General features: G+C 45.0%; 2 protein-coding genes across 2 annotated transcripts; both read left to right on the top strand.

The window, feature by feature from the left end:
• The first annotated feature begins 2,578 nt into the window (after nt 1–2,578).
• On the top strand, nt 2,579–2,917 carry tal2 (T-cell acute lymphocytic leukemia 2). The gene has a single exon (XM_071897738.1). The coding sequence runs from the start codon at nt 2,579–2,581 to the stop codon at nt 2,915–2,917; it is 339 nt and encodes a 112-aa protein (XP_071753839.1).
• Nucleotides 2,918–7,640: 4,723 nt separating this feature from the next.
• On the top strand, nt 7,641–12,105 carry LOC139910430 (UDP-glucuronosyltransferase 2A1). Its single transcript, XM_071897720.2, has 6 exons — nt 7,641–8,659; nt 8,866–9,014; nt 9,179–9,310; nt 9,925–10,012; nt 10,508–10,727; nt 11,325–12,105. The coding sequence occupies exons 1-6, from the start codon at nt 7,939–7,941 to the stop codon at nt 11,620–11,622; spliced, it is 1,608 nt and encodes a 535-aa protein (XP_071753821.1). The 5' UTR covers nt 7,641–7,938; the 3' UTR covers nt 11,623–12,105.
• Nucleotides 12,106–12,278: the final 173 nt, after the last annotated feature.

The following is a 12,278-nucleotide window of genomic DNA, read 5'->3' as shown; positions in this document are numbered from 1 at the left end:
TGTACAATCACCTGACCTTTTGACACTGCATCAACATGACGTAATCACAAAGAACAACCCCCCAACACACACACACCCCAACCACCAGTCAACATTTGGCCCAATAAGCAATAATAAAAAGTCTACAGTATGTCCTCACTAGTAAAAATCAAGCAAAAAAGATATTGCATAAGTCTGTATCCACATATAGCCCCATAAACCGTATATAACTCTAGAAAGCTTGAGCACAAATTCTGCATCCATATCTTGCCCAGATATAGTGGCATAATGACATGTAATTTAATACAATGAACAAAAATATTTGCATCAGGGCTACGAGTGTGTGGCGACTTTTGTCATTCAAGCTCTTTACTGCTAGACTTTGATTCTCTAGACTTAAAGAGATGTGTCATTTCATTTTGCTGATGCTTTTTGACAGCTGCTGCCTGTCAAAAGACTCATAATTTGCTTACACATCAAATGCTATGCCTAATTCGATATTTCCAAATATTTTTATAATGTGTTGTTATGATTAACTTGTCAGGCTTGTTGTTTTTTAGCCCCTACTATCATGACAGAGAAGTGAAAGCAGGTTTGCAGTCATCTACACCTGGGCTTGTTGGTGCCATGAGGGGAATCCAACTGTCTGAAACGCTCTGCAGTGAGTGTGTCTGCAGACCTGAAGCCTGCAGTGGAGGCTGGATGGAGCCAGAGAGCCGTGGCGCCCGGCCTGCAGGTGCAGCCTCTTGGACGTGCAGCAAGGCCCATGAATGGCCGATTCAGAAACGGCCCCCATCGGGCCTGTTCTCCAGGCCCAGGGCTAATCCCAGCCCCTAATCGGATTATGTAAATTCCTACTCCACACAGAGAGACTTTTATGGAAGGCTGCGTCTTTGAAACAACACTTGAAGGGTGTAAAAAGAACAGTGACAATTGGTTAAACTAGACGTTGGGTGTTTTTGATCTGAACGGAGGTTGAAAGTGGGAGGCAGAGAGAGAGAGAGAGGGAGGAAAGGACCGAGGGAGGGAGGGAAGGAGGGAGTAGTGAGGAGAGGTTGGAGAGAGGTGGCTTGCGACTCGGGACCCTGTGCTCTCCCCATTTTGTCTGTAATTTATGTGTGGCCCTTGGAATGGCTCAACAAGATTACCATAGTCATAACAAAACCCATATTGTTCGACTGTCAATCTGGATATGGTATTTTTACCTTTTGTGGTCCAATCAGGCTGAATTCAATAGTATTGCAGCCAGTGATATCAAGGTCTTTACCATGGGGGGGGGGGGTTATCCATGGCTAATGTCAGAGGCATAGAAAGGAACAAGTGTCCACAGCAGTAAGGGAAGGATCAGAGAGGTAAACGTCTCAGTTTCACTTCAATGGGAATTTATTTGTCACCTTTAGTGCTAACCTTCAAGGATTAAACGAGCAATGAATCATAAAAGCTGCACAAATAGTCACTTAAAAGGCTGCTGATTGTGAGAGCCGCTGAAGTATCCCGAATACCTCCAAAGTCACACAGAATTACCTATGAAAATCATTTCAAGTGACAATTTATGCACAATATAATCATCACACTCCCTGGAGCCGCCTAGGTTGTTTCTTTGTTTAGAGGATAAATACACCCTATGGATGGGTGGGTGGTGGAGGGGGGGACGGTGGGGGGGGGGGGACACCTCGGCCTGGTGTTAACAATCACTCTCGAGTTAACACCAACCTCACACAATGCCACCGAGCGGAGAGGCTCAACGACAGCACACGTCACACAATAGGGTTCACCCTGCTATAAAATGTGAGATGCGAGCATGCACCAGTCTTCCCCCTTCTCTCCCCCGTCCCTCTCTCTCTCTCTCTCTCTCTCTCTCTTGCTCTCTCTCTCCTCCCTCTCTCGCACACAAGGATCTCTGAGCGAGCATGAGAAGACGAGACTGAGTGGACATTCACACTGGACTACTGCAGCAGTGGACACTGATGACCTGAGGAGGACAGACACTCTGCAACTGAAATCTCTGCACATTGGTTAGCACACACACACAGGTGAGGATTTTGTACTATACTGAGGGATTTTTTTTTTTTTGCCTTTCAGGCCATGTGTTTTGCTTTGAAAATAACCACGGACATGTAACACAAGGCAAAATGTCATGCAGTGGAGATATAGATATTGTGTAGTTTGCTGTTGTGTAATGCTTAGCGGTAATAAATGTTGATGGCCATATATTCCTGGCTTTGCAATAAGGGGAGATCAAGATCATTTTAAGACTAATAATTTTGTTTTCTCTTATACTACAACCTTTATTTAACCAGACGGCCTGGCAAGAGGCAAAATACCTCTTGATGTGGAATTGGGGTAAAGGCAGAAAATAAAATAATAGATTAAAGTAGTAATAATACATAAAATGGAGACAAGGATAGTAATTTGCAGAAGGCAATAGAAAACAAAAAAATCAAGATTGGAACACTACTGTACTTGTAGGATTTTGTCAATAATTTCTTAACAGTATGTTTCATTTTGATGTTTACACCTAGGCATGTTGACACCAGTTTCTTCCCTATCATAGACATTAACGCTCTGCTTTCTCTCTCCAGTCAGCCGCCTAAGCATCATGACCAGGAAGGTGTTCACCAACACGAGGGAGCGTTGGCGCCAGCACAACGTCAACACCGCCTTCGCCGAGCTCCGCAAGCTGATCCCCACCCATCCTCCGGAGAAGAAGCTGAGCAAGAACGAGATCCTGCGCCTGGCCATGCGCTACATCAACTTCCTGGTGCAGCTGCTGGAGAGCCAGAGCGGCCAGCCGGCCAGCCACTCCCCCACGGCGCTGCTCACCTTCCTCAGGGGCAACGTGGAGCGCCTGCACTCCTCCCCCCACGCTTGGGCCCTGACCAGCGACACCGAAGCTCCTTCCCCCGGATCCAGCTGTGACAGCTCCGAGGCCTGGTAGACCCGCAGCCGCAAAACGAGCTTCCAGGAGCGGACTCTCTTAACCCTTAATCTATCCCGGGGTGAAAACTTATCTCGCCCCTTTCCCAAGACTCCATTTTGTCTCTGCATTTATCACCGTTGCCCGAGTCGCGTGGTTTTGACCTGTGTCGGTGCAGAGGATACGATATTGTGTGATGTTTGTGGATTCCCACGGTTCACTCTCGGCTGAAAATGTGGATGCAGCCGCCACGCTGATCAGTGTTGAAATATTATTTGCGGGTGAAAATTAATTTGTATTCTGCATGGGTGTGTAAATCTTGGATGTACAGTATTCCCTTCATGTCTTCGTGTTAATATTCCTTGTTGCTGGCCCGGCTGGAACTAATTTAGTTTTGCAATAAGAGGGCGGGTTGCCACCGAGGAAAAATGGAGGGGATTAAGGAATTTCTCATTTCAAGCAATAGTTTCACCAAGGCATTTGAATAGATAACGGCTCACCCAATTCACCACAGACTGTAATCGTTTTGAAATAGCCTGGGGCACTTTTTTTATCGACATGCTGTTTTTCTGAGGAGACTAAATCTGACCTTTCTTTTTTATTTATCCCTATTTATCAAGGTTATGTTCATTTAGAGAAATCTGTTCTGAGAAAGCATTCTTTAAAGCATCGCCTAACACATTGTTTCCCACCCCTTTAATATAACAATGTTCAGTAATTTATTGATTATCCATTTGTGATACCTAGAATTTGGCTGAGGAATGTTGGCAAAACTGACAATCCTCTTTGAATAATTGTATGCTTCCTAGAACAACAGTCTCCTCATTTAAATATTTATTCATTTTGCTCTTTTTGTACAATAAGCATGTCATATAGCCAAAGATTATGAATTGTCTACTGTCAAGACTATTGTTCTAATTACCTTCCGATACCTCTTTTGTAAGTTATTTTTGTTTGCTTGTGAATATACAGTATGTTATTTATTTGAACTATTTATTTAATAAATGATTTCTTAATAAACCACTGTCTGAATCATTTTTGTATTATGAAAAAGAGGTCACTCTCCCCATTATACATTTGATAAGTAATTGTTACAGCGCAAAACATTTAGATCTACCTTGCACTGATTTTCTGTCTTGTTGCACACTCAGTAATGAAAATATTTCACCCCGTATAAGAAACAACTGAGCTGAGGTGAAGAGTACAGCTGCTGCCTGTGTGGAGAAACTCTTTGTTTCTGCTCAATTGGCCCAGCGATATTCGTCCACTCCACAAGTCCTGTGATGACGGTGTGGACACAAGGCTGACCTCTGCTCTCTGTCCACTGACCAGAGGCCAGAGCGAGGTGAGGAGAAAGGAACAGCTTAACTTGTGAACCCCAGGGTCAAAGGTCGCTCTGGAGTCAAACACTGACCACTGGGCAAAAATGCAGATGGAGCTATCCTAAAAGAGATCCTCGCCAGTTCAAAATGTCACTTTGTTATTGCACACAGATACAGAATGTACTAATAGTGCGTCCATCAATCCTCTAAGGAAACACCTATTAAATATTGCCAGAAAATACAGAAAACAGCTTTGGCAGTCTCTACCAATTCATTCCTATTACACTCTCATCACCCATGTAAACTGTGAAATCAGATTTATGAATGTACAAAACCTTACTTTGCAATAAAATGGATACATTCAGTGGGAAATGCCGTCTATTAAGAACAACAACAAAAAAAAAACAGCTGAAAATCAACCATGGTGCCAAGATCAGCAGAAGGAAACGGCTAACTTGTTTGTATCCGTCTCCCCGTTTGCCATGATGTCATCAGCAAAGAGCCGTTTACGCCGAGGTCACACATTTACATGCCTAATCGCCTATTGTGGCTGTGGAAATGTGTCCCATTTTCTGCCAATGGGCTGCAACTAACTGAGCTGAAGAGTAAACAGTGAGTTGGTTTAGGGTTTCGGGTGCTTTCACCCCGGCAGTTAAACCGGCTAATGGTGTGTAAACGGAGCAGAGGGCAGCTGGACACACTCACTGTGGGAACGGACAGGTGACTCCTTGTAATCCTGCAGCAATACAAAATGAATCATATTGTACTGGGAGAATGATACTACTGTATAACCCACTGCTTCTCCTACAATCTGTATTTGGGGGGTATTTACCCCTTGTGCAATTTCATGGTGAATTGCAATAACTCAAAATGCAAAACGTCATCCTAGACTTAATGGTAGTCTGGTACCATGAGAAGAAGAATGTGGTAAAATGGATGCTGCTTGTATTTGGGTGAATGTGGTGGTGTAATTTAGGCTTGCTAATGTTCAACAAATTGTCATTTGAAATTGGATAGTGCGGCATGTGACAGCTTTGGCATACATCCTGTCGAGCTGTGAAATGCACCATCGCCCTGTTTGTCATTTTGCTGATACACCTTATTTACGGAAAACACCCAATCGCGGTAGGAGTATTACTCTGACCTCAACTTCCAGCAGGATTATGAAACTCTGTATTCCAAATAATAACAAAATCTGTACGCTTCTCATCTCCTCAGCCAAGTATATTTGCCTGATTGACTATTCTCTCCCAAGTACGTGGGTAATCGTCTATTGAGAGCACATTTCCTTATCAGCGTCTAGCACACTGTCTGAATCTGTTATCACAATGGGCCAGATCAGTGCAGGCAGCCCCTCGCTCTCCCGGCTGAGGCGCCCATGAAAAAGAATTTCTGGAGCTGGGTGCCAACCGATAGGCCCTGAGCTCTTTATCCCCTTAAAGCCAATTCACACTCTGCATGTTTAAATATTTCAGCTCAACCCCTGCCCTCCCACTCCCGTCCTGCACTCCAAACCCCTCCTTCGTCTTTTCTCTCTCCCTCTCCTCCCTTCCATCGCTGCGGTCGTTCCCCTCCGTGCGTAGGCTGCCGGAGCCGACCTGCAGCCTGGGTGGGTGGGTGGGATGCAGGTGCAGGCTGGTTGGAGGGTGGGAGAGGAGGGGAGTCCTCTATTGTTGGGCTGGACAGCACCCTCTCTCCTCTGGAGCACTCTCTGATGGGGGAGCCCACTGACAATCCCGTATTCTAATCTGATTATGCAAATATCTACTTCAAAAAGCAACACGCTGTAACCCTTAGCCTGTGGTGGAGAGAGAGAGAGAGAGAGAGAGAGAGAGAGAGAGAGAAGCAAGGAAGGAAGGAAGGGAGGAAGGAAGAGGAAGCACAGACGAGGAAGATTGGCACCGGGGATGGAGAGAGAGAGAGAGAGAGAGAGAGAGAAGGAAGGAAGGAAGAGGGAGAGGAAGCACAGACGAGGAAGATTGGCACCGGGAATGGAGAGAGAGAGTGAGAAAGAGTGAAGGAAAGAAGAAGAGAGAGATAGCACCAACGAGGAAGATTGGCATCAGGAATGGAGAGAGAGAGAGAGAGAGGGAAGGAAGGAAGGAGAGGAAGCACAGACGATGAAGATCGGTACCAGGAATGGAGAGAGAGAGAGAGAGAGAGAGAGAGAGAGAAGGAAGGAAGGAAGGAAGGAAGAAGAGAGAGGAAGCACCAATGAGGAAGATTGGCACAGGAATGGAGAGTGAGGGTGAGAGAGAGAGAGAGAGAGAGAGAGAGAGAGAAGGAATAGGGCGAGGAAGCACCGAGGAAAATCGGCACCAGGGATGGAGAGAGAAAGAGAAAGAGAGAGAGAGAGAGAGAGAGAGATGGAAGAGGGAGAGGAAGCGCCGACAAGGAAGATCAGCACCAGGGATGGAGAGAAAAAGAGAGAGCGAGAGAGAGAGAGAGAGAAAGAAAGAGAGAGGGAGGAAGGGCAGGAAGGTTGAATTTCTAAGAAAATCAGACACATCACTCTATAAACTCTATAAACCCATGAAAAAAAGAATCCACAGCCTGCATCACCCATTGGCAACAAGTTATACGCAATGACCCTGCATTTCTGTATGCAGCACACACACACACCTAATTTACCTATCAATTCTCAGTGTACCGAAGTTTGTTTACATCTACACATTTCCTCTGTCACTAGGGGAGGTCTGCAGACACAGCACACACTTAACGCAGCATGAATGGCCGCTGCCTCCCTCAACGGGGCATTGAACTCAATATTCAAATGCTTATTGTTTTTCCAGACGCTCCTGAGTCCGATGTCAAAAGGAATCTACAATGTTAATGAGGGGGGCCAAAGTGCCAAGACTAAGATTTAGACGCCCTCGCCGTCGGAGGTGACATTTCCCAGGAGCAACACAGCCACAATGCCGCTGGTTCCTAAAAAAGCTGGGTAGACCCCCCGAGTATTCACACAGTGTTGACCCCTGTGGCCCCCGGTCCCTCGCTGAAATCAGCTGCCTCATTCCACCGGTACACACTTCTCTCAACAGCAGAATGGAGAGAAGTGTCTACCGGTGGAATGGAGAAATTTGGAATGGAAATTTATAAGAATATTGGTACTTTTGATAAATGCATTTCAAACCTATTCCAAACTATTTGCACTTTGAATCCTAACTGAACACGCAGGTATCCAGAGTGTTGCTAAAAATGACAACACACATGCACCAGTAGAAAGTTGCAGCCTTGCTGTGTATCTCCCCCCGCCCACACACACACACACACACACCCCAAATGTGGATCTGTCTCACACAAAACACGCCTCGCAAAGGCAGGCGGGGAAATGCGTGCACAGGCAGATAAAATGTTGCGCAAGTGTGGCCAGAGGTATTCAGCTCAAATCATTACCTCTTTTGTGTATTTTACTGCGTCTTTCCAAACTACCAGCCACTGCTATGTGTGTTTTGAGGCCAATGTTTATACCATCGAGGGATTTTCTGTTTGTGGATCTCCAGTGCAGGTTAGAGATATTCTGCTGTATTCATACTGTCTGTTGACTTTACCTTACCTTTCACCTCCAAACACTAAGGGGTGGGTCCTTTATCTTGTGTTATATACTCAGAAAGAGCAACAAATCAGAGTTCAGCTTTGTTGAGTTAATAATTATTTGTACATGAGTGCCTTCTAAAAAGACTCAGGCCACAACAGGTTTTCCCCTGATACACAGTCACCATGAAGCCGGGTCAGAGCCTGTCTGTGTGCGCGCTGCTGCTGCTTTGTATGGCAGGGAATGGAAACGGTGGCAACATTTTGGTGTGGTACACCGAGGGCAGCCACTGGATCAACCTCAAGCCGGTGCTGGAGACGCTGATCGACAGGGGGCACCAGGTCACGGTCCTGGTCCCCAGCACCTCCATGTTCATGAATGCAAGCGAGCCTTCGCGCTTCCGCTACGAACCCTTCAACGTCTCCATGACGATGGAGACCATGGAAGCGTTCTTTGAGGAGTTCCTTTACTTCTCCATGTATGAGATGGATCACATGAACTACCTCCAGATCTACATCAGATTCCTGGATTTGCTGAAGAGAGACTTGCAGTACTCTCTGCAGTACCTGGATGGCCTGGTGAAGTCGGACACCGTCATGACGAGGCTGAAGGAGGCCAAGTTTGACCTTGTGTTTGCTGACCCCATCTACCCCGGCAGCGACCTAATGGCAGAGATATTGGACGTTCCCCTGGTCTACACACTGCGCTTCTCCATAGCCCACACCTGGGAGAGGCTGTGCGGTCAACTCCCCGCTCCGCCTTCCTACGTCCCCGGTGCCATGAGCAAACTGACGGACAAAATGAACTTCACAGATAGACTGTGGAACTTCTTCTTCTACGCCTCTCAGGACATGATAGCTTACAATCTTTGGAATGATCTAGATAAATACTACAGCGACTTCATAGGTGAGCATCTGCATTTGGGGCAATGTGCCATGTACTGTTCTGTGTTTCATTGCTTTGGATTCTTCAATATTCCTTTAAATCAAAGAACTTCTGTCAACAATTGATGTATTTAGTAAATAATTAAAGATCAAATCAGCTGTTTTACCTATCGCACCATCATAATTTACCCCACAACTCTTGATTGTCATCTATTTGCTTTGCAACAGGGAAACCCACCAGTGCCTGTGAGATGATGGGCAGAGCAGACATCTGGTTGATACGAACCTACTGGGACTTTGAGTTCCCTCGTCCTTTGCTGCCCAACTTCAAGTTTGTTGGTGGAATCCACTGCAGACCAGCCAAACCCTTACCAGAGGTCAGGATATCTCAGCTGTTTACTATTAGTCTTTTATTATACCTCCACAGGATTCTTGGCTTACGCAACCGAGAGGACAAAAGAGGACAAGCCGATACTTCACCACAGAGAGAGAAAGAAAATGTTGGTTGGTTTGCGTTGGTTTGAGTCTGTTCTTCTTCCAGGATATGGAAGAGTTTGTGCAGAGTTCTGGAGATGCTGGCATCGTGGTCTTCACCCTGGGGTCCTTCATCAACAACATCACCGCAGAGAAGGGGGACATGATTGCGTCGGCCCTTGCTCAGATCCCACAAAAGGTCAGACGTCAGCCTTCAACAGCCGACTAGAATGGACTTGAATGATTATCTCAAAAATATAATTTTTTTAAAGCTGAGAAAATATTCAGTAGCAGGGCTCATCCTCTGGTTCTGAACTTGGGTTAAAGTCACAATGAAAAGGCATTTTGAGAGCATTTTGCTTCTATAATTTGGTGTATTTCCTGTTGAAACAGGATATTGGGGCGGGACATAACGCGGTCAGGGATCATTCAAAAGTGTAAACCAATTGGATATCAGTTAGGGAGAAGAAAGGAAGTTTTATTGATGGGAACGGTGGAGGGGCGGGATTGTTATTAATATCTGATGGTATTATTGGTTGGGATATTTATGTATGCCTCTGTAAAAGTAATGGGATTTTGATATAAAAACGAGAAAATAGTAATGTACATTTTTAGTATTTATTGTTACATAGGTGTATATTAATATTATGACATGGGAAATTAGCTAACAAGGTGGAAAAAGTCATTTTTCATTTCATTGTGACTTTAAATCCTGTCTCCAGCAGAATAATAATGCAGTATAAAGCAGGACTTCTACAGTTGGCACAGCTACACTATGTGAAAGTCTAAATGTGTTTTACTCACTGTTAACAGGTGCTTTGGAGATACAAAGGAGAAAAACCAAAGACTCTGGGTGCCAACACCAGAATATACGACTGGATCCCTCAGAATGACCTGCTCGGTACATAAGGCTTTCGTAAAAAATAATGGACAGGCCTTTTTTTATTATTGAAACAGACTGTAGGAAAGCTGAGGGACAGAGAGTAGGAGAAAACACATGAAATAACATTTTGGTGGGAATTGATCTTTTGCCAGCAGAGACCAATACACCATCATGGTACACATCATTTTTAAACGCTTATTTATTCAGGGAAAGTTCATTGAGCAGGCAGGTCCACTGACTAGCTTGAACAGGACAAATGATGATCAAGTGCCTTGCTAAAGGGCATCTAAACATTAACTGTTGAGCGAGTGGAGTGGTTTCTGCCCAGTTTATCCCAAGCCAGTCTGGAATTTGATCTGGCAACCTTCCACTCACAAGCCTCGGCCAATGCTCAATATATACAGTTAGGAGTGTTGTCATACAATGCTGACAAATTGCACTCTCTTAAACAACATCCTGTCTTGAGTGGAGGGGAGAATGTAATGTATGTTTCATGTGTTTTGACCCCATCAGGTCACCCCAAGACCAGAGCGTTCATCACCCACGGCGGCACAAACGGGATCTACGAAGCCATCTACCACGGCGTTCCCATGGTGGGCATCCCCATGTTCGCTGACCAGCCGGACAACATGGTCCATATTAAGGCTAAGGGCGTTGCGCTCATCATGGACTTCAACTTCATACAGCCCCAGGATCTTACAGATGCGGTCAATGCTGTCATCAACGAGCCATCGTAAGTTGAGCTGAATCTATTTTAGGTCATTTAGACATTATAAAGGTTTTTTTTCCTGGCATTTTGCTTTTATTAGGGAGTTCACAGTAGAAGTAGACAAGAAAGACAGGAGGATAGAGAAGGGATGACATGCAACAAAACTCCCAGGCCAGATTCAAACCCAAGATGCCACATGTCACATGGTTTACATCTTAGCCAACTGAGCCACCAGGGAGATTATATAAAGACTGGATATCATTTTTCCTCATTAGAATATGGCATTCCTGTTTGAGATATTTGAGTTGAAAAATTCTGTCCATGTGTGGGATCCTGAAAACTCTCTCCATTGTTGGCAAAGAAAAGAAAACAATCAAAACTGGAATTGCTCACTCAGTATCTTGCATGTTTTTTGGGGAATTTTTGCCTTTTTTTTATTAGATAGACGGGAAGAGAGACAGGAAATGTGGGGAGAGAGAGGGGGATGACATGTGAGATAAAGGTTCTGGTCCAGGATATTGCATTTCCATGGTATGCGCCTTAGACCACTGAACCACCAGGGCGCCCCAGTATCTTGCATGTTAATTCATATTTCCCATCATTACATCACTGCATTTCCAGGTACAAGGAGAACGCCCTGCGGCTGTCCAGCATCCACCACGACAGACCCATCAGCCCTCTGGACGAAGCCGTGTTCTGGATCGAGTTCACCATGAGAAACAACGGAGCCAAGCACCTGAGGGTGCAGGCCCATGAGCTCACCTGGTACCAGTACCACAGCCTGGACGTCTTCGCCTTCTTCCTCGCCGTCGCTCTGCTCCTCACCCTACTCTTCATCAAGAGCTGCAGCTTCTGCGTCCGGAGGTGCTGCGGCAGAAAGGGAAAGGGAAAGGGAAAGACAAAGCGCAAGGCGGAGTGATTGGCACTGTTTTGGAACTGTTTTGAAAAGGATAAAGAAAAATATTTTACAGTGTGTTCTCTAGAAACTCCAGTCAGTGTAGTTTGCACATTTGAGGGGGAGGAGCTACAAGGATTTCTGTCCACTTTTGAAGTTCTTTATAGCGACTTTGGTGTGAAATCACTATAAACTCAGTTTGTGCAGTATGAGCATTTCAACTGAGTGAAACTCCAGGAATGCTTTATATCACCTTATGCAGTAATGATTGCAATTGCCAACAGGTGCACACTTAACGGTTTCCTAATTTGCATAATTGCACATACCTGATGCCAATTCAATTGGCATTAAGGATGAAAGGCAGTCATTGGCTGGTTGAAATAAAAAGTCACACAAAAGGATTTCATTCTGTGCTTTTACTTTGAAAATATTGATGATTTCCCCCACCCACCTCTCAAGTTTTCCCAGCACGGTGCAAACAAAAATACTCATACAGGCATGGAAGAATGGACTGCAAATTAAAATTTAACATAAGGAAAATTATTCAGTCAACATAGATCAAGTGATGTAATCCAAAATAAAAAACAAACCAAAATAAAAAAAAAAGCAGCCCTCCCATGTCCATTTCAACCACAGAGGCAGCAAGAAGCAACTCTACACAAATAGATATGACATTCAAA

Source organism: Centroberyx gerrardi, chromosome 8 (assembly GCF_048128805.1).
Source record: "Centroberyx gerrardi isolate f3 chromosome 8, fCenGer3.hap1.cur.20231027, whole genome shotgun sequence".
In the NCBI taxonomy this organism is placed as follows: domain Eukaryota; kingdom Metazoa; phylum Chordata; class Actinopteri; order Beryciformes; family Berycidae; genus Centroberyx; species Centroberyx gerrardi.
Note: the sequence above shows the minus strand (reverse complement) of the source record. Positions and strands in the feature narration are given on the sequence as shown.